This window comes from Taudactylus pleione, unplaced genomic scaffold (genome assembly GCF_031769625.1).
Source record: "Taudactylus pleione unplaced genomic scaffold, aTauple2 ptg000038l, whole genome shotgun sequence".
In the NCBI taxonomy this organism is placed as follows: domain Eukaryota; kingdom Metazoa; phylum Chordata; class Amphibia; order Anura; family Myobatrachidae; genus Taudactylus; species Taudactylus pleione.
This window is the reverse complement of record NW_028284440.1, coordinates 9,708,897-9,732,500: the sequence shown is the minus strand read 5'-3', so window position 1 is coordinate 9,732,500 and position 23,604 is coordinate 9,708,897. Positions and strand designations below refer to the sequence as shown.

General features: G+C 43.3%; 1 protein-coding gene across 1 annotated transcript in view; it reads left to right on the top strand.

Moving 5' to 3' along the window:
* Positions 1-20,097, top strand: part of LOC148538677 (uncharacterized) — a 73,803-nt gene extending 53,706 nt beyond the window's left edge. The window contains exons 4-5 of the mRNA XM_088452569.1: positions 8,192-8,332; positions 19,101-20,097. Of these exons, the coding sequence (XP_088308695.1) occupies positions 8,192-8,245 (54 nt within the window). The 3' untranslated portion in view covers positions 8,246-8,332; positions 19,101-20,097. The remainder of the gene's footprint in view (positions 1-8,191; positions 8,333-19,100) is intronic.
* The last annotated feature ends 3,507 nt before the right edge of the window (positions 20,098-23,604 follow it).

Below are 23,604 nucleotides of genomic sequence, written 5' to 3'. Positions count from 1 at the left end.
CCCCGTTTTGTAGGTGGGTAGGGGGGGTGGCTGAACAAAAAGAGGCGTTCCCTTCGGGAACGCCTGCCATTTGTGGCCGGCCCTACTGATATCACTTGTGATGTCAGTAGTGGACTTCCGGCTCTATTAGAGCCGGAAGTCCACTTGGCATTGCGAGTGCTGAGACCCTACCACAAGGGTCTCCTCGCAATGCCAATGGTCGTGATAATCGCGACCATCGCCAGGATGCTCGCACAAGCTGTGGTTGGTCACCCACAGGTGTGCGAGCGGCCTGGACGCCGGAATTAAAAAAAAGTAGGGACACCCTGATTCAGAGCGAGCACACGCAAATAGCGTGCACCTTTTAATCAGGCCCTTAGCCACAAGAGCTGGGGATTCAGTGAGTATTCCTGGGAGATAACAGGGGGTGGCTAGAGATCCTGCATCTCCATAGGGCTGGTGCAATAATTGATGGTGAGACCGATAACGCTTCTTAATAAGCAGTGCGGTGGATTAGTGTTGCAGCTGGTGGATATCTCTGTACAAATACCATCGGCCATGGCATTAGCATAAAGATGCACTCGCACTGTGGCAAAAAATGCAGTCGTGGCTGCAATAGCTATGTGTGTGTCACTGAAGTAATTGCGTACACAGACGCACAGCCACTGATATAGGAGGCCATACTCAGACTGCAAATCTTGCTATATGGCTGATGCAAGTTTCGATAGTGAGACCCCTTGTGGTGCTAATTACGGTGATATGTAAAGATGCACCAGGCTGTGCTACAGCATCTAGACATGCTCATAGTGCACGTCTTAGTCCTTGCACATTCATAAGCATGGATGTATACCAGGGAAGGGACCTATAGCGGCATTTGTCTCAGATGGGTGACCGCCAATAGACACGGCTACGTCTGTGTCCAACTCTGAATCAGACCCATTGTGTCATATTTACTTTTGCCCTGCAGTTTTCTGATGCATCTTCCTGGTGCCAAGAAGTGCATGAGATGTGGTGACAGGTTATAAAAAAATAGTAGCTTGTGGAAATTACCATTAAGCACATTCAGAGTGATAATAAAAAAACAAGGAAAGCATGGAACAGTTCAATATTTGGCACATAAAAGAAAACATAAACTATTTTTGTATTTGCACTCTGCACTCTTGCTTATAACAGTTACATTTTATTTGTGTCCTAATAAAATCAGATACCAACAAACAACATATATCTAGTGATCACTATTATCATGCAAAAAATAATAAGTGTGTATATTTACAGTATATTACTTATTATGTTTGCATGATAATAGTGCTCACTAGATATATGCTGTTTGTTGGTTTCTGATTTTATTAGGGCACAAATAAAACTTACATATTAAATTTGAACTGTTATAAGCTACAGTGTCCCCACAAAAAGAGTTTTTTTTCCTGTACTGTATACACATTAAACTCTAGGGGATCACCACCATGTAAAATAATTCTAGCTCTTAATTCTTTCGGAGATTATGGGGCTTTTTAAATACAAACTGAAAATAATTTGTGTTTTGTGATGTGAAAATAATGATTGAACTCACATTGCGAATTTTCTTAGAATCATAAGAATGTATTAATAGTCGCATGCAATAAAGCTCTCTCCCTGCAAATCTCTCCCCTGCACTTCACAGGGTATTTTTCACAAAAAATAACCTGGCAGTGTGTCCGTGCATGAGCTTCCACCGGCTACTCCCATTCCCAGGCGATCCCAACCGCGATATCCTCCTCTTTCCCCCACTATGCTGACACTTACCTGCACGGTGATTGGTGATCTAATGAGCTCCTGTGTGCTTCCAGTCAGCTGATTGCCGGACTCATGCACTGTGACTCCGGCATCTGACTTGTGCTGTAAACTGAGATGCCAGGGACACAAAGCAGGATCCCGAAGATCAGCTGACCGGAGGCACAGAGGAGCTCACCGGATCACCAATCATGTAAGTGATTATTTTCTTTACCTTTTTTTTTCTTACAGTGATCAGCTTGTGGTCTATTTATACACACAAAGCTGATCACAGGAGCTGCTCTGCTCTGCCTGTCAGAGCAGAGCAGGAGTTGGTGTAACGGGGGAAAGTCATAATAATGTCATCTCCAGATGGTGTTATTATCACAGGGCTTCCCCCGTTATTCTTTCCAATTTTATTTTAGTAAATCTGAGACAGATCGCATTTCTCATTACAAGTATGGGAAATGCGGCCTTACTGAAATAATGTGAAATTAAGAGCTTGGAGTAGTTTTTTACGAAAACTGCTCCAAAAGCCCTTTAATACATATACATGAAAAGGGAATAGAGGTGAGACTCAATCTTCTGACACACCTAGAGAAATCTATCTAACATGCAGGTTCCACGGGGTACATTAAGGGGCCAATTCAATTCGCCGTGCCACTTACCACTCAGCTGCAGCTCCTGGGTTTAGCGCCTGGAGCTATTCAATTATGTGCCAATTTCCACGCGCAGTAAGCCTGTGACTTATGCATGTGAATTCTTAGCTCCCAGGTCATGTGGCTGGTGCTATGGAATTACCCTGCACTTTAATCCCCAGAGGGTGCACTTAACATGGATGTTTACTCGCAGCTCATGAGTGCACCCTCTAGGATTTACCGCGCGTGGTGGCGGCAGTTATGGAATAGCTCAGGACAGAGCTGCAGCTGTGCGGTAAATCCCATGACTAAATGAATCTGCCCCTTTGTATATTACTTTTAGAAAAATTCTTAAAAATAGCTGTAATTTGTTTTGACAATTAAGTAAATTGTAACAAATATGTTGTAGTTATTATTTCTGCTTATGTTATTCTTTCAACATTAAGCAAAAAAATCCAAGTTTATGTGAAGAATTGTTATATATCTTACCTGCACAGTATGTACAGCACCGTTGGTGCCGGTGATGGCGATTCCTATGGTCCGGGTGTCCGTGTGTTGCGCGCTCCGGATGTGGTGTGGTTGTTCCTGTTCCTGCTTGTCGGAGTCCTGTGTGGTGACGGCGGCTGGTGTGGGATCACATACCCCCGCGAGGTGCTCCTTGGTCTCCGCCTGACTGGAGTTTGGAGTGGAGTGGCAGGTTCCGGAGCTGGTGGAGTGGAGCCGCTTGCAGGAGCTGTTGGGTCCGGCGCAGAGGCTGTGCAGGTCTCTGAGGGAGGTACAGCCCCGGGTAACCCCTCAGCCACAGGCATTGTGGGTGGAGCGGGGGTGGCTGGGATTGCTGCCGCTTCTGGAGCTTGTGTGTCTGCTGCCCCTGGAGTTACTGTGCCTGCAAGCGTGGCGGCCCTGGATGGGTCTGTCGCAGCTGGGGTGGTGAGTGGTGGCTGGTCTGGAGACTGGAGTTGTGAGAAGAGCCATGTGCACGGCAATGGAAGTAGAGATTATGGGGGTGGGCAGCGCTCTGGAGAGGGGCATTTCTGGAGACTCGGTTATCCCTGGAGACGCAGGCAGGGTTGGAAGAGGCATCGGAGGAGGGAGAGGAGGCAAAAAAGGGGTAAACGAGCTGGTACTAGAGCCAGGCTCAATTTATGTTTTATCAAACCCCCTTTGCCTAGCTTATTTCTAGCAAATGTTCAGTCCCTGACTAGTAAACTGGACGAATTACATGCAGTTCTTTCATACATGAAGCATCTGGAGTCCTGCTCTGTATTAATTTTTACCGAGACTTGGCTAAATGACTTAGTTCTGGATACTGCGGTCTCTTTTGGAAACAGGATTCTGTTCAGAGCAGACAGAACTTCTTCATCAGGGAAAAGTAGGGGTGGGGGGCTGTGTTTGTATGTCCTGCGTACCTGGTGTATTGATGCTATCTGTATTGGTAATCATTGCTCAGTGGATATTGAATATCTGTCTGTCAAATGTAGACCCTTTTATTTGCCCAGAGAAGTTTCGGTGGCAATTATCATTGCCGTTTATATTCCCCCTCAGGCTAATGTGACAATTGCCCTGGGAATTCTTTACGAGGAAATTGCGAAATTACAATCTGTGTATGTTGAGGCAGTTTTCATTATAGCAGGTGATTTCAATCAAGCTGACCTGAGGAAAGTATTGCCTAAGTTATATAAAAATGTATCGGCTCCAACTAGGGGCATGCGTACCTTGGACCAGGTGTATACAAACCTCAAGTCAGCTTATGAAACTGTTGTTTGCCCCCATATTGGCAGATCCGATCATATGTCCCTGTTTCTCATACCTGTTTACAGGTCATTAGTTAGGAGAGTGCGACCGGTCAGACGTCTGGTAACTATATGGCCGGAGGACGCACTGACTAGATTACAGGATATGTTGGAATTCACAAACTGGGATTTGTTTATTGATGAGAGTAGGGTAAATGGCGATATAGATATTGACTCTCTAGCATCACTTATATTAGGTTACATCGGTTGCTGTACGGATAGTGTTACAGTAACAAAGAGTATTAAAATATTTCCCAACGTGAAGCCTTGGTTGAACGGGGAAGTTCGATCTCTACTCAAGGCTCGTGATAGAGCGTTTAAATCTGGTGATTTAGAAATGTTGAAATCTTCCAGGTGTGAATTGCAGAAAGGTATTAGGAGGGCTAAAATTAGTTACTCCGCAAAGATTGAAGCTAGAAGTCATGATAACAGGAATCCGAGAAGCCTGTGGCAGATGATCCAGGATATTACTGGTTGTAAAATAAAAAAGGAGGTGATTAGCAATGACAATAATCTATTAGCTGAAGATTTGAACCTGTTCTACTCTAGGTTTGATCAAGAGAATAGTTTTTCTGTTACGCCCCAAATTCCCCGGGTGGGGGAGTCTCCTCTTATGTTGGAGGAGTATGATGTGATTAAATGTCTACGTCGGGTTGATTTGTGTAAATCAGCCGGCCCGGATGGGATTAGCGGTAAAGTCCTCAAGGGGTGTGCAGACCAGTTAAGTTGGATATTAACGGTCTTATTTAATTTGTCCCTTTTTAATTGTGTAGTGCCGAGATGTTTTAAGAAGGCAAATATTGTTCCAGTTCCAAAAAAGGGGGTAGTAAAATGCCTTAATGATTATCGCCCAATTGCACTAACTTCATTGATAATGAAATGCTTTGAAAGGCTGGTATTAGGACATATTCAATCTTTTTTCCCAGTAGATTTTGATCCTTTTCAGTTTGCATATAGGAAAAATCGTTGCACTGATGATGCGGTACTTACAGCACTTCACTCTATTTTAGCTCATTTGGAAGTGAGGGATTCTTATGTTCGGATACTCTTTGTTGATTTTAGTTCTGCTTTTAATACGGTTATTCCCATCTCACTAACATCTAAGTTGTTTGACTTGGGGTTAAGTGGGTCTATTTGTAACTGGGTTTTAAACTTTTTAACTGATAGACCACAAGTAGTTAGAATTGGAGGTGCTGTGTCGGGGGAAGTGTTGATTAAGACTGGTGTTCCCCAGGGTTGTGTTCTCAGCCCCCTATTATACTCGCTATTTACCCACGACTGCGTGTCGACTTCTGATTCTGTGAAAATCATCAAATTTGCTGATGATATTGCAGTCGTTGGGTTAATTAGCAGGAATGATGAGTCCCATTATAGGAAGGAGATCAAAAATTTGGTTTCTTGGAGTGGTGATAATCACTTGCTCCTAAATGGTGACAAGACAAAAGAACTGGTAATTGATTTTCGTAGGAGATGTTTAGAGCAGAAATTGCCAGTGTCTATTAACAACCAGGATGTTGATATAGTTGAGTCTTTTAAATTTCTGGGTATCCAGGTTGCGGCAGATTTGACATGGTCTTTAAATACACTGTCCCTAATTAAAAAGGCGCAACAGCGTTTGTTTTTCCTAAGACGTTTGAGGGCCTCGGGAGTTAGCAAAGTAACTATGCTAAACTTTTACAGATGCTCAATTGAGAGCATTCTGACGTTTGGTATCATTATCTGGTATGGCAACTGCACAGCGAGTGAAAGAAGTGCACTGGAACGGGTTGTTAGGACCGCCAGCAAAATCATTGGCGTGCAGTTGCCAACTATTCATGATGTTTATGGGCTTAGGGTTCTAAAGAGAACCAAAGGTATCATATCGGATCCAAGCCATCCATTTCATGAATTTTTTGATAAGCTCCCATCTTTAAAGCGGTTTAGAGTACTTCGGGCACGTACGAGTCGCTTGAGGGTTAGTTTTCTTCCATCTGCTGTGCGCATGTTGAATGCTATGATTGTATCTCTTTAGTTAATTTTAATTTTATTATTTTTGTGAAATTGTTTGTGATAACCTTTACCATGGATTGCTATTCACTGTTTTAAAAAAGTGCAATGTAATTTCGTCTGTCAAACTTGTTTTGCTGATGACAACAATAAATACAATACAATACAATACGATATTTTCTTTTTTAGGTTTGGCAAAAAATATTGATTTAGTAAATCATTGTGGAAAAAAATATTTTCATTGGTTTCAGACACTTGCGATTGCATCAGAATCATTAAGATGAAAAAAGCAAAACAACTTTTATGCATGTAAAAATATAAAAATACTTACCTACTTTCTCTTTGGGTGCTCTGGGAGATTGGGAAAGAGGGCAATTTAAATGGGAGGTGAGTGCATGGTAAAAAAAATCATACTAAATCCATGGGAGGAGGAGAACAGAGGGTTTATATTATAATTGTGTCTGGAGGGAAAGGTGTATGGCCCCTGTGGAGATGTTTCTAGGAAATTGCTATTTGGATAAGTGTGTTAAAGGGAGACCTGGGCGGGATACAGGAGCGTTATTTGCAAGCAAGTATGATTACTAAATTGATCCATTATAATCAATGGAAAAAGCTCCAGTAAGACACAAATAAATAAATAAATGGGTAAATAAATAAATAAATGTGCTTATAATCTGGGCTAAAGTTGTCCTAGTATAACTGACACCTTTTCCTATAACTGCCAATGAAATAAATAAGCCTAAAATAATAATTACTCCCAAATATGTTTTTTCACTGCTATATGAAATATAATATATTTTTATGTTTTTATTGATGGCCCAATGTAATGTTAAAGACCATTTCATACAGGACTAGGTATATTAACAATGATATTGGTAACAGTATGTGTTATTATTACCTACATGATCCACTGAATATATGTTTAAATTGTATCAGGTAACCAAATGTTTTGTATGTTCAGTTACATCCAACTCCTAGCAGGCAGGAATGTTTACATTTATGCAAAAACCTAATTAAGTTTCAGAGGATGTGACTGAGAGCTAACCAGGGCCGGCAACAGAAATCATGGGGCCCGGTACACACATTTTTTTAGGGCCCCCCAGGGTAAAGCAGAAGGTGACAGGGAGAGGGTAACAGGTAGAGGAAAAGGGTGAAAAACAGAGGGTAATAGGGAGAAGCAGTGGCTGACGGGGAGAGGCAGTGGGTGAAGGGTAGGGAGTAAGTGAGCCTCTGTTGGTGGGTGTAAATGGGGTTAATTTGGTCGGAAGAGTCTACGGAGAGAGAGCGAGAGAGAGAATAAAAAAAAATAAACAAATAAAAAGTAAAGAACTGACCTTTAACCCAGCAGGCATCTTCCCCAGGCCGACACAGCAGGGCAAAGCCAAACCCCTGTGAGTGACGGAGGACCAGGACCTGCACTGTAGCTAATCCATATCTAGCCGAGATGCCTAAGAACACAGGCCATACTCCCTTCATCTGCTTTTTGCACCGGGGCCGTTCACTAGATTGTGACGTCAGGGCCCCCGGCAGCAGCAGTGTTGAGGGGAGGAGACAGGAGGGGAGGGGAAGAGGAGGGGAGGACTGCCTCCTCCTTCTTTGTTATGGCCCGCAGCAGTATACAGTAATGAGTCAGTCTGACTCATTACAGTACTGCTGTCAATGCCGCTGCGGGCACCCTCATTACCACGGTGCCTGGTGCAATACACCGCTGGACATTACACCATGGACCATGCAGTGACTGGGCCTATACATGCAGAGAAGGGAGTAGTTACATCTGGGTTTGTCTCTGGGCCCCTCCAGGGCCCCTAGAATCTCTGGGCCTGGTATGGCTGTGCCCCTAGTTCCTCCATGTCGCTGGGCCTGGAGCTAACCAACCATACTGTGTGCAGTGTATTGTCTGAGTCGTGTAATTAGCACCACAAGGGGCCGAATGGGAAATAGGAATTCACACTTGTAGGTTGTATGAAATCTAAGCCTGTCTCCTCAGTATGCTGGAGCAAGTCCAAATTCACGCTACATACTGTGTCATCTCCATTTGCCGAACAGGAACTCGGTTTTGAGAACAAGGTCCTGCCATCACACAAGAAACCAGACAAGTAATTAAATCTCAGACTTGCTATCTCCCTCTGCATGGCTGGGATGCTCCAACTTCTTCCAGGAGAGACCTTACTCCGGCCAATATCAAAGGTGATATCTGAACTTTGTTTTATCCTTCTTTTTTATTTTCTTTGAAATTGTCTATAATCTGTGTGTACTTTTAATAATCATACTAATATTTGTAATCCTTTTTTGTACCTATAATCTTTGAAGTATTCTTGACATTTAAACTTAATTTCTATTTTCTTACATCTATGGCCTTGTGAGGCGTATGCTATTGATATTTAAAGTATATATACTGTAAGCGGAACCGAAGTACTGGTGTGAGAGAAGTCTCTTTCTACACTAATTCCTTGGTGGAGGCAGAAAAGTATATTTTATTGTTAGGGTGATTTGCAAAACACCAACGTCCTAACTAACAGACTTAGATGGATTTCTGAGTGCGGACCCAATCATGACACCCAACATAGTACACAGTACTATACATTCAGAGGACCATGGTACAAACAAAATACATACAATTACATTATGTAGTGGGTAAAAACAGTATAGCCCTGCCAAAATGAGCTTGCAGTCTAAGAATTATGGGGTACACTTGCCACACTCAGTAGCAGGATAACACTTTAGCTGTTAGTGGGGACATCTGTTCAGGAATACCAGCACTTAGTCTACACAGACGCTGTGTTAGATCTTGGCTTGGGCAGAATGGTGGTTACTGCCATGGATAAAGAAATAAAATACATAACTTATTAATAATTGAGCCATAATAGTTCAAATGGTAAATTAAATATTTTCTTTTTTTGCTTCTATTTTGGTGCATCATAATAATAATAAGTGGGAAAAAAAATAACTCCATAAAAGAATTACCCACCCACTCAGTGTCACTGACCACTACTAAGAGATCAAAGCAGGGATTTCCCATGACACTTCAAGCCGTACACACACTGGCCGCTGGTGCTTGCCTGGCAGTGAAAATAATTCCCTTCACTCTTTGCATTGGTCATTTTGTCAACGTGATTAATTTTTCCCTATATGGACTACAATGAATTAAGACATTTTATTTTATATTAAATAAATTGATAAATTGGTAAATGAGGAATTTGGGAGACCTGCGTTAAATGCCTCCAGGCCTCCCACCATGATATGGTCCAAGCCCCAATTCTTTGGGGAAGTAGTGACATTACCGCTGCCCGGAAAGGCAGCCATCGGGATCCTGACAGTGGAAGGCTGACTCGTGACTAAAGATAGGCATCGAAACAGGGGCGTTTCTAGAGAGAAGGGGGCCCGTGTGCAGTCTGTGCGCGGCCAGCGCCGGAGTTATAGACTCTGGGCACTAGAGTGTGCCTAGAGTCTATAATGTATGCACAGGTCACCATGAAAACGGCCGCGATGGCCATTTTCCCTGTACTGGGCATGCGCAAACAATTGGAAAATGGCCGCCATGGCCATTTTACAGTCGTTTTACAGCACCGGACCCCCGCACCGACGTGGGACTCCAGAGACATAAGTAATATTATGGGTGCAGGGTGTGCGGTGCGGGGCCCCCCTGGATCCAGGGGCCCATGTACCCCGCACACCCTGCTACCATTATAGATACGCCCCTGCATCGAAATCCCAATGGCTATCTTTAGCCCGATGACGATATTTAGACGGCTGGTATCCCGAACGAAAGTAAGCAGGTATAGCTAGCTCTTAGCTGCGGGGAGAAGGGAGGGTTAGGTTTAGGCAGTCCTTTGAGGGACTTAGGGTTAGGCACCCCCCCGGGAGGGTTAGGCTAGGGGGGAGGAGGGGTTAGGGTTAGGCACCCTGAGGGGAAGTTAGGGTTAGGCACCCCCCCGGGAGAGTTAGATTCAAGGTGCTAGAAGGGGGGGCTAGGGTTAGGCACCACCAGGGGGGGTTAGGGTTAGGCACCACTAAGGGAGGGTTAGGGGGGGAGAGGGACGGTTAAGGTACTTGCATGCCCCTGTCGGGATATGTTGTCATTGGGCTTTGGCGTCTGTATGAGAACCAGTGGCTATTCAGCCGTTGGTATGTCATACTGATTCCATTCTTTAGCCTAAATGATGGGAAGGGGATCTCGGCACTTATCGGAAAACTGGCGCCGACATCCCGACTGCCGACATCCCGAAGGTAAGTAGCGGAGTTAAGGGGATGGTTAGGGTTAGGCACTAAGGGGAGGGTTAGGGTTAGGCATCGGGGAGGGAGGGTTAGGTTTAGGCACTAGGGGGGAAGTTAGGTTTAGACACCGGGGAGGGAGGGTTAGGATAGGGTTAGGTTACGTATACTTACCTCGAGCCGTCGGGATGGTAACCTAGTCGGGATGCCAGCATCTGGATTCTGGCAGCTAGGATCCCGAATGCTGGCATCCCGTACCCGACCCATGGGAAGTATGCTGTTGGTACTGACAGCGTGCTGTAAATATGCAACAATTTAATATGGAAAAATTTAAATGTTATTTAATGTACTGCAAACATTTTTGCACAACTAAACTTGTATGAAGGGATTGCATCTCCAATTCATTTTTTATTCAACTATGAAATAGTGAACAAAAGCGGGTTATGTACAAAACTTAAACTAAAACATATGTTCCCAGTATAATTGTTTGACCACACATTTCCAGAATTTCTCTTTTTCTTGAAACATTACTGTAAGTATTGATTTTATATGACTCACTTTATGTAACCTACTTCTTCCTGTAGATTCCAGGTCTAACATTTATATGATGTGACAGCTATTTGACATTCATCCCATGCAATGTTTATTATTGCTATTTTAGACTAGCTGAGGGCTGCATAGGCATGAAGCTATTTAAGAGTCCTCAATGTTTTGTGATTGGTCAGTATTAGGAAATCTGTTGCCAGGCAGCTTTCTCTGTTGTGAGGTTCTTTTTTCATTTTTTGACAGTTGGCCAATTAGAGTTTAGAGGGGGCGTGCATAATGAGGTATTCTATTTAAGGATAAATTTGAATTGGTCCATCCTCTTTTTCAGTTGGAAGCCACTTCCTCCCTACCCAAAACCTTGGGTTTGTTTGTGTTTTTTTTTGTCCATTACTAATTAATTTTAAAGCAGTAGGCAGAAAGGCACTATTAACCAGCTGCCACATGTGGCGTAACTGGTCGTTTGTGGGGCATGTCATTTGAAGTATGGCGGGTGTGTCCTACCTATGTAGGGTGGGCAATTGCACTCTTTCTTTGCGGAAGCATCCGGACTATGCCATAGTAATGGGTGATGAGACCTTCACAGCGCAGGTTACGCATATGGAAAGGGGGGGGTGTCTTTGTCGTATAAAATAAGTATTTGACTAGAGCTGGGTTGTGGTAGCGCCTTCTTTTGCCACCCTTTATTAAAATAATTTGCAATGAATAAATATATTAATATGATTCGAACCAATGCAGTTGTTGTCAGTGGGCCTGATTCAGAGCCGTACGCAAGTGGTTGATCGCTCGTTCGACGAATGAGCGAGAAAATGTAAATTCAAGCGCTCGCTCGTAAGTTCGCTCATAGCTATTCTTCCGCCCCAAAGTCTCCCAACCCCTCCTCTAGCTAACGAGCGAGCAACATTGTGACCGTCCATCTCCCAATTTGGTTGCAGGGAACGCTCGCACAAGTCCAAACCGGAAGTGGGCCTGTCAGATTTCGATTACCTGCTCGTTCATTCTGCATACCTACTTTAATCGTTTCATGCCAATCAATATATTAATTAGCTTAATTGTTCTTCACCTGTTTGCAATCCTTTTTTTTTTTTCATTTTCAATCAACTTTAATCTTGTCCGTGTGTCATTTTTCCCGCAGAATACGTACGGTTTCAACAATGTGTATTATTCTAAAAAATACATGTTTGAACCAATGATCCTCTTGTTTTCCTGTGTTTGTGCTAGGCAGATTTTACTTTTTACATTTCTTTATTTAAATTACCTTACGAATGTCACAGCATCAAGCCTATCATAACTCACATTATATTTTTTAGCCTGGAGGACACATGACTCATACACTAACCAATAGAATGGTTCCTGTTAATTTACCAACTACATTAGCCAATAAAAAATTTTCTAGGGCCTTTATTAAAACTGTTTTTTTAAAAACCAACCATTGCCATCATGAGAGCCTCCGCGTTTACCAGGCGGGAGCTTTTGGTACTAATGGAGGTGATGGACCGGCGGATCACCAGCCAGCCTCCCCCCATCAGCAACCGCCAGAAGCAATCCGCCTATGCGGAGGTTCGCCGCCGCCTGCGCTCCTTCGGCTCACGCCGCCAGATCGGGCAGCTCGAGCGCAGGTGGTCAGATCTGCGCCGCCGCACGCCACGCTTGCTGGCCTGTTTTAGACAGCGGATAGCTGAAAGTAAGTATTTGTTTGTTTGTTTTCCTTTATTTTTTGCGGCCCTATCTGCGTGTGCATGTTTTCATTCTCGCCCTGTTGTAATTTTCTTGAAAGGCCTGCTTGTGCATGTTTTCATTCTCGCCCTGTTGTGATATTTTGGAAAGGCCTGCGTGTGCATGTTTTCATTCTCGCCCTGTTGTAATTTTCTGGTAAGGCCTGCGTGTGCATGTTTTAAATTTTTAAAATGTTCTAACATTTGTGTAGTTGTTAATTTTTTGCCCCAACCCCCCCACCCCAAAATAAATTATAAACATTTTCCGCTACTCATTTAGGGGCTGAACGCAGAATCCGCCATCGCCGCAGGCACAGACGCCGGGCTCGGGCCCTCAGTCCAACGCCCAGCACAGCAGACACTCCGCAATTGGCTCCCAATTCCCCCTCCACCCCTGACCGGCCACTTCCTGAGGCACCTCCCTCTGGAATTTGGAGCCCCCCACAAATTCCGGACTCCACTCCCCCCCCTTCTCTTTTCTTCACCCTCCCCTCCCCCCGGCGCTTTTCATCGCCATCAACCTGCTCACAGATCTCCCCTCCATGGAGCCTACGTCACTGTTCCACCTCCGATGAAGAGGAGGATGTTGGGCCTACAAATCCCGATGACCGGTAGGTTTCCCTGTTCTAAATTTAACCCTTTGTCGTGTTGACCTTTTTATTTTGTTAGACAATGTTTTTTTTTTTTAGCCATGATACATATCACACATGTCCAAACACTCATACTTGTGTAGTTATTGTTTACCCTAACAAGGCTACTTCTTATTGTTTGTGGTTGCCTTTTTGTGTGTTTATTTGTAATTTAGTATTTCTGCCATCTTTGCATTTTCCATTACTTTGTGTTTTTCAGCACAACTGGATCTTTGTTTTCACTTTTTATTTGGGCGGAATTGGTTTTTTACACTTCTAATGTAAGGTTTTTGCTTTTTTCTCTTTGTTTTTACCAACAGAGGACCAGAGGCGGATGCATTGTATCCAGGAAGGATTGGCCGCCTTGCGTGGCCACATGATAGCCATGTTAGTGGTCGTTGACCACATGGCGGCGGCCCTTCGCCGCTAATTTTTTGTTTTCCTTATTTTTTTGGCCAAAATTATTGTTTGTATAATAAAATTTCGTTGTATTTTAACGAGTCTCATTCATTGTCTGAAACAATTACATTGTTTAGCCTTCCATAAGTCCACTATTTGATTATGTTCTTTAAAGTAAGGTACATTAGATTGTACAAAGCGCTAGGAAGTATGTAAGCTGCCACATTAAACACCTCAACATACCAATAGGTTATTACCAAATCAAACTTTTTCTTGTTTTTCTTTGGGTGGGTAATGTTTTTTTAACATAAAAACAGCTTCGGCCTAGTTTTTTAAACCTACTGATTCAACATAATACCTTTGAGGTTTTGGATAAGTCAAAAAACAGGTTCAAACACGGAAACATTTCAGACATTACAGGATTAGGCATTACGAAAGTTGGCCTTTTTTGTGCCAGGTTACACGCGACTCGAATTTAGTGAAAAACAGTCTTTTAATGGCAAACAAACAAATAATACACACCAAACACATACAGAAAGTGAATTGTGTCAAGCAATTCACACAGTGAAAATACAATCCAAAAAAAGCCCAACACCAAAATCCCCCCCCCCAAAAAAACTATCAAGAACTGATGAAATAAGTAGCAGGACAACATAAAGCCACAAATGAGGCGATGAAATAATTGTTTCCAAAGTAAGATCCAATGTGGCCACATGTACACAATTTAGTGGAGCAGGTAGTAGACATCGTTTTGTCGAGGTGTGTAAAGGAAGACAAGAAAAGTTAAAATTAAAAATTTAATTTCAAAAAGGAACATTACAATGGTACATGTCGACATTGTGTCAATTAAGTTAATGTTTGTCAATAATTACCTGAAAAAACGGGCCACCACATCATCATGTATGGCCCCCCACATACTGACCTCCGACCAACCTCGGGGGGGCCATCCTCAGGTAAGGCATCCTCTGGCTGCATTGGGACACCACTTCTTATGGCGATGTTGTGAAAGATCCCACACAGGACCACAATTTTAGAAACCATAGCCGGCAAATACATGAGTTCGCCACCAGAGCGGTGGAGGCATCTGAATCGGCCTTTTAAAAGGCCGATACAGCACTCCACCACCTGCCTGGTGGCTGTAAGTGTGGAACTATACTCACTTTGTGGCCCTGGTGTGGGAGCCAAATAAGGAGTGCAACAACCTACATTTCAGATTTAAAAAATCGTGTTACCATTTTTGGTGGTCAGATTTGAATCCAAAAAATATTGCAAATGCGTTAAAAGATAGGGGGGAGCACCCATTATTTGGAAAATGCACCCTACATTTAGTGGACCAACAAGAATGTCCAAATTTAGAATCAAAAAGACATTAGTGCGCTAAATAGTACGCTTTTTTACATGGGGAATAAGGAGACATTAGTGCGCTAAATAGTACGCTTTTTTATATGGGGAATAAGGAGACATTAGTGCGCTAAATAGTACGCTTTTTTACATGGGGAATAAGGAGACATTAGTGCGCTAAATAGTATGCTTTTTTACATAACAAAATAAAAAAAAAACGCAAAACAGTACGCTAGATTTATATTCAAAATAAAACATTATTTGGCAAAACATATGCGAAGACCAACACATCAAAATTGTCAAATCATGAAACAATAAAAACTTACCGCAAAGCGACAAATAAGTCACAGTCCAAAAACTTCAATGGGGCACTGCCAAAATAACTAAAATAAAATAAAAAAAACTAAAATAGTAAGAACATTTGGTTATTACATCCATTATATTTTCTAGGAGTTTTTAAAAAGACTTACTCAAAAAATAAACTCCAAAAAAAATCAGTTCGGAAAAACCAAAAAAACGCCTGAAACCACTAAGCTCGCCAAAAAACCACTCGTCCAATCTAAACCTCCAACAGTCATCACCCGCCACCTCAACTCATGTCGCAACAAGCCATAAATAGTCTTTATTTTCCCGCTCAAATTAAGGACGGATCATAGGAGCGTACAATCAATGATGCGGACGAATAATGAGGACGCATGTATAAATACATCACGGAAAGTCACAAACGGTCTGCTGTAGTCCAAATTGAGCGATTCACAATGGCTACAGAACAAAACAATGACCAAGAGGCGCCCGGTAAGTATTTGTCCCTGTTGTATTCAAGGATTTTGTTAACCCCGAATTTGATGAAAATTTGACTCCAAAAATTTAACCAATCTTTTGACAAATAGTTGTTGAGGATGCCATGGAAGAGGCTGCTGGGCCGAGTATGCCCACAAAAGCTGTCAAAAAAACAAGGCAGCCACCATTCTCAAGAAAGGAGATGGAAGTTTTGGTCCAAAAGTGTGTGGACACCCTGCCACAGGCAGAAAGGAATATGAGTGCAAGCCAGAAGTGGAGAATGTGGGATGAGATAGCCAGTGCTGTCAATAGGGTGGGTGAGTTGATCCGTCTACCTCGGGATGTCAAACGCCGGTACGTAAAAACTACATTTTAATAACAAGTGGTTACAGGGCCAAATACTGCAGGAATAATGCCAACTTTTTCACCCACAGATGGACCGATTTCAAGTATCGGCTTAAGCAAAAACTGGCTGACAGGGCTAGGCATGCAAGGGGGACAGGTGGGGGTCCCACCCCTGTGTCATTGGAGCTGACTGACTTGGAAGAGCTGGCACAGGGGTGTTTGGCGTGTCCAACATGGATACGGACATGCCAGACTTTGCGGCTCCTCATGTTGTCCCAGGTAAATGTTGTTATGTTACCAACTCTGAAATGTGTTTGTGACAATATGTAGATTCTAATGTGACTCTTTTCTCTTTTTTCACACAGAGACACAGGCGGATGAGTCTGCTCCAGAGGGGAGCCTTGGCCGCAGAATTTCTGCTGGCTCTGCAGGGGAGGAAGCAGTAGATCCGGCTGGGGACCCTGCAGAAGCCAGTCCACGGCAATCCCCCTCGCAGGCAGTGGTCCTCCTCACAGATCTCAATTTTAAATCGGATTACCACACGGAGATTCTGCTGAGGATGGACAACAGTCTGCTACGGGTGGCGGAGGCCATGGAGCAAAATGCTGCGGCCAACGTGACCATTGGTCAGGCCCTGGCGGAAAATACCAGGGCCAATATCCGAATTGCCAATGCCCTGGAGCAGCTCGTTCGCCAGCACATGGTGGAGCCGGCCTCCCTTCCTGCCGAAACATCAGGATCCTCCACCTCTGGCACAACAACAGCCATCCCTCCAAATGTGCCTAGCCTTGTGCCTAATCCAGAGGCCCCAACATCTGCCTCTGGACAGGCCAGCCAGATGACATCCCGGACCCGGTCAGGCTCCCACCCTACCCCAGCCAAACGGGGCAAAAAGCGATGACAGCACTGGCTAATTTTCCCACAATCCTTCTGTGCTTGCACCATATTCCTTAAGGCCCAAAACTTCCCTCTCCTTTCTTGGGAATGGTTTTTAATGTGTTATTTTCTTTTGGCCAAATGCCACTATTGTGTTTGTTTTTTTTTTGGTCCATTTTTTTATTTAAGCCAGAAATGCAAACTGGCAAATGCACATGCCACCAAAAAAATGTGTATAAAAAATAAAAAACATTCAAAATCTGCTCCATTGTATTGTGACTTTATTCCAAAAATGGTTTTTAGGTAATCCCGGCCAAAAAAAAAATAAAAAATTGAAAATCAGATTCCAAAGGGTTAAAAACTATTTAGGAGTTTTAAGGAACACTTTGCCAAAACAAAATGGATGCGAATTTTCAAGGCCCATTAAAAATAAAACACACACATGCTGACAATATTGTTGCAATAACACAAAAATAAAAAACAAATCCCCCAAGAAATTAAAAAATGGTACGCTAATTGATTGTCTAATCCAGAAATTAGCAGCACAGTATTTCACCTGCGTACGGTTTTGTGCTACTAAAAAAAACGAGTTGCTAAATACATTACAAGCAAGTTTTCAATTCTAAGTTGATTGCTTTTCTGGCAAGAAATGATAAATCGAAAAAACATCGATGAGGCAAGGGAAGGTGTACGAGACCATCGACACTGTGGTAGAGTATACCAGACCACAAGCTGTGCGAGCAGTTTGAAGGGAAAGTAGTTCAGACAGTGACGTATGACTTGCTCCGATCACATTTGCCGTTCGCATGAGATAATTTAGGGACGCCCACAAAATGCCTCGGCACGCCTGCGTTTTCCCATCTCCACCCCCAAATATGGCCTGTTCTGTCAATCACATTTTACATGTCACTTCCTGTTCGCTATTCGACGAACGACTTAAAAAAAGATCGCAAACAGCCGTACGCACATGCGCAGTGTAACACCGGCGCATGCGTGGTTTCCCAACATCGGAACGCTACGAGCGTACTGCTGCTAATGAGCGGCTCTGAATGAGGGCCTGTGTCTTTATTTCAGAGTTTAACTTGGCATAAGATGGTTGTCATGTTGTTCACAATAAATGAATGGAGCCTTATATTGAACTATTTATTTAAAGCCCAGCACAAATACTGTAAATAAAGAATAGTCAATATGAGTGAGTCTAGAAAGCTAATCTTACTGGATCACACTCTGTTAAAGGTAATACATTGTAATACAAAAAAAAAAAATAGAACTCAAACTGATATTAACTACTGCAATTAGGTCTACAGCCCTTTAATGTTTTGGCATGGTTGCTGCCTTGGACCCCAAACTTATCTTTCATTTCACATTCTGCTATCACACTCACCCTGAAGAGCTGTCAAAAAGCTCAACAATTGTCATATGTATACTCCCTGATTTGTCCCTTGACTTCGATAATGTATAATTCTTAATTCCCCCAGGCCTTGTTGAGGGTTCAGTGAGATTTTGGAACAGAGACAGACCTCTGCAGGTTGGTCAGCTGGTGACTTGTGGAATGTGTAGTCAATTTACCATGCTAAAAATACAGGGCCTGATTCAGAGCCGGACACTCTGACCAGAGCGCTCGCTCTGAATCAGGGCCCTCCTACCTAAAAATGGAGCGGCCTCCTGGCCGCTCGCATAGCTGTGGGTGACCACCTCCGTCGCGCGCATGCGCATTAGGGCACCATCGCTCGCGAGCGGGTCTGAATTAGGCCCACAGTTCAATCTCTCTAATAAGGAATATTGGATTTACTGTCGACTTACCACTATCTGGCTTCTTCAGCTAAGACTAATGCATTGAGGACTCGGTTAACCTGCTTTGAGCCCTTATGTACTTCTGGGGTGCCTGTCCATCATTCTGTTTCTTTCATTTATAGATTGTTAGATAGTAATTGCAACGCCTCCCTCCTGAGTTTTACCAGAGCTGGACAGAGGGAATATGACCTTAACTTTGATAAAACCATTGTTTACATGTCGGCTCACAAAGCACCTCTGTAAATGGATTGCATTATCATTTTTAATCTCCTTGGTACAGTAGCCGTAATGTTCTACATAATATGTTTTGTACTGTTCCAGATACTGGTGGAGATGTGGCCATCACTTGGGGACGCCTCTCCATATTTGGTGGGACTGAGTTGGGATTATCGCTTTCTGGCAAAAGCTGCTTGAAATTTACAAGAAGATTTTTCTTACAGACAACCAGACCGACCTGCATTTCTAGATCTTATTCATCCATGCCCATCTTGAAATAGTCGCTACTAAACAACACTGAGAAAGCAATTATCCCAGTGTACTGGAGGTCCCCTGTCCCCCCACTAATTCATGTCTGGTAGGCAGGGCCGGCTCTAGTGCGGTCGCACAGGGGCGCCACCCATGAAGGGTGGCACCCCTCCCCAGCATCCCGATTTCAGCGGAACAGTACTGTCCCGCTGTTCCACCCGCGGGCCAAAGTGGCCCGCGGGTGGTCACATCGGGAGGTTGGGGACCCCCACCGCCGCAGCTGTGCGGCGGTGCCGGACCCTCGGAGTGTGAATGGATGCCGTGCGCATGCACACGGCAACCATTCACTGACGGGAGAGGAAGCCCAGTCAGTGACGGAGTGCTGGGCTTAACCCCCAGCCTGACGTTATTTGGAGGCATGCCATGCGGGCACGCATCCAAATAACGTCACACAGGGGGCGTGGCCTATGTTAATTAGGCCACATCCCCCAAAATTGATGTTAGGGCGCCTTCTCAAGGGCCGGTACAGGGTGCTCCGAACCCTGAAGCCGGCCCTGCGGGTAGGTATTCAGAATTTATCTCTACCTGGTTCTTCTGGCTGGACTACAAAGAATCAGAGGACTACCTTTCAACTTGTTAGCAACACATATGTATCTTGCCCTTCCTCCCTCTATCTTCTTTACCTTTGTTTCCCCCTTTCTTTTTATTACGTGCTGATGTGATCAGTTTAACTTTTACTATAGCAGATGCGCTAACATTTGATAGTGTGTTTTTCCTGTTATATCCTGTTAATGAAAACATTGTACCTGCATTTCTTATATTTTGAAATAAGCTCTGTAATAAGGTTTTTGAATTGTGGTACTCAATAAATACAGATTATACAAAAATAAGAATTAAAACTAATAAAAATAATTTGATCAAAATCAACTGGATAATTATATGTATAGTCAAGTGTGTGTCCAATTATGCAGGAAGCAAATAGCCAGATCTCATTCAATCTGGAAAACATGTGTGGCCAAATCAGACAACCCGGTGGCCACACCAAACTGCTGGATCGGCCTGTATGAGCTGGGAATCTGACCACAGAAACTGAACCAATTTTTCAATGTGTATGGCTACCGTCTGAGTCAAAATTGGGAGATGCGTCAATTTTAACAGGGACGTCTGACCCAGAATCATCCCATAAATGTACATGATGTCCAAAAGTAATCAGATCAAAATAAACTATCCTGAACACAAGCAGGATTTCACTTTTGTTGAGATAATCCTTATAAAGTAGGTATACAGTAGATAAATTCCAAAAACAGAAATGTGGATGAGCGCCTACAGTATTTATGCATTAGGTGGATAATAATTAGGCATATTTGTGGAGATACTGTATCAAATGTTTTGGGGGCTGTATTATTTGCACTTCATGAAATGACCATTATAGTTGTCTATAGGGGATTTAGTCATAATGTTGACAATGAAAATGTAGACAATCATAAGGTCAAAACCAAACTGTTGAATGTCATAATGTTGACATGGTCAAAATGTCAATGACCAAAAGGTCAACGTGGACATGAGATCAAAATGTCGACAAACGAAATGTAGACACAGTTATAATGTCAACATAGATAAAATAATAAATAATGGTGAAAATACATAGATGAAATAATGGTGAATAACTGTCGACATCTATATAATAAGCGAGAAAGCGTGTCTGTCTGTTCGTCTGTTTGTCCTTTATGCACGGCCACAGTTTTGGACCTAGATCCACCAAATTTGGCATGGTGATGTAGTTTGACCAGGATTAGGTTTTTGCCTAGCATTGAACTTCGTCAGGGCCACACATTGTCACCTAATCCATAAAAATGGGGACACTTTTAAATTACACAGGTTCCGGGGCTGGCTCCAGTGGAAGTTGGCAGTCTGACAAAAACATGTGAGCAAGCTACAAAAGTATCCTTTTAACCTCAGTCTGAGCAAACTTGATGACTCATGCAAGTTCATATTAAATCCAGAGCCTCTGTGTTTACATGCAAGGGCGTAACTAGAACTTTGTGGGCCACATAGCAAGATCTTAAAAGAGCCCTCCCTAGAGATAAAAAACACATACATTTGCCCCCACACAGAGCCCATTCATGTTATGCCACACAGAGCCCATTCAGGTTATGCCATACAGTAGTAGTGCCACTTATACATTATGCACACAGTAATGACCCTTACACTACACAGTAATGCCCCTCACACATTATACCACATTATACCCTTTACAGATTATGATGCATAGTAGTAGTAGCCCCATATAACACATTATTCCACACAATAGTAGTGCCCCTTACACATTTGCCCCCCCTCAGCAACTCACCTCCTTGTGTCCCTTCAACAGCCTCTCGCCTCCCCCTGTGTGCAATTAGCAGCCAGCAGGTGTGGATTGGGGCCGGGCCACCAGCTATTTACAGCTGGCGCATCGGCAGACATAGACTGACAGCGCCAACGCAATTTGAATCTGGTGCTGGTTGTGAGCCAATTGGAGATCATGGACCGGCAGCCAATCAGAAGCCGCTACTGCTAATTAGCTGGCAGTCCGCAAGCTCTGATTGTCTCATGACTGGCGGTGCTGCCTCTCCATGACAGCCTGCCAGTGCGCCAGCTGTAATCAGGTGGCGGGCCAGTACCAAATCAACATTGCTGACAGCCGGGCCTCCCTTGACAGCCCTGACTTGACCGGCCCACCTTGTCTGCGTGACTGGTTGCAGGGGAGCTGCGGGACACAGAAACAGCTCGGGCAGCATAGCAGCCACACCCCTTGCACCCACGGTAGTTACGCCACTGTTTGCATACATGTTAGCAGACAGTGGATTCCTTTTCAGGATCAGTGGACTGGAGTTATAGGCGAGGACAATGTAAAAAATAAAGGCTGCAGGTGTACTTAATGGTCCAGTCTTCAAACTGGGCAACACTGGGTATCCCAGCTAGTATAAAATACAGACATCTACAGTAGGTATAATATGTCAACATGGTTCAAATGTCCATAGCTATATTACATGTAAGGCTTATTATACTATGTTTACATTGCTAGATAATGTAATGTACAAATATGTTTTTTTTATATGTCTTGCGTCTCACAGCTGCTAACATTAATACTAACTTAGCCTAATGCATGTCTATCAATGGCATTGTTTTTGTTTACACACATTTTTGATAATAATGAAAGTCTCTATATTATTTTATTTTTGGTCGCTTAAAAAAATACATACGTTATGCCTTTGTGACTGAAATGCAAAAATTGGTAAATAGTATAAAGCTGTGTACATACTGACTTATACATTGGCCGATCAATTGATCAACCAATGTATCTGCTGCTGTCGGGCAGTGTGTACATGCGATATGTCGGTGAACGTCGGCGTTCACCGACATATCGCATTGGCTGTGCTGCACAGCCGATGGACAGATTTGTCTGCAGACATATCTGTCCATCGGCAAGTGTGTACGGGCGGTCGGCAGACCGACCGTACACACAGTGCGGCAGCTGCAAGGAGGGGGGTGGGACACGCCCCCCGCCCACTGCGACATGCCCCCTGGACACCGGGACCAGCAGATGGACACAGATGATGGTTGTTCAGTGTGTATGAACAACCATCATCTGCAGATATATCTGCAGATCACTCGATCTGCAGATATATCTGTATAGTGTGTACCCACCTTAAGACTTATGCCATATCTAAAATGCTATTGCAGACCTTCCAAGTTCCATTGATACAATATTTGAGTTCCTCTTTTGCTATACCATTCCGAGGAATGCCATTCTGCCCTTTGTTTCTACATTTGCATTTTGCAGTTATTATAGTCTATAAATAGAAGTGATATTAACATAGTGAATTTATTCTGTGGTGTGGTGATGAAGTATAACTAGGAACCCTTTTGACAAAATTCCACCTGTGATAAATTGGAAATTTCATGGCAAATGCAGATTGAGGTGAATAATACATGGAACAGTTCTATACATTTCATTCATCTGTAAGCAGAATGTTAATTTGCTTATAAATGACTTTGAGCTCTTCAGTGTAGTAAATGCATTTCGTACAGCGCTCATAGAATTTGCCAAGCTTATTATAGTAGTAAATAGGTTCAGGCCTGGCATACAGGGACATGTTATTATTGTATTCTATTTAAACTCATCCTGCTCAGGGCAAATTGCCATTTGGAGGTTTGTACGGTAACTTCAACAAATGCTGTATGTGTATATTTATGCCCACTGTAATGTTTCTATTATTTATCCTTTGCTTCACTGTTTAGAAATTCAAGGCGAACATTTCCTTTCAGGAGTTCAGTCTCATGTGTCAAGTGGTTTTCTTTAGCAATGAGATAATCTCCT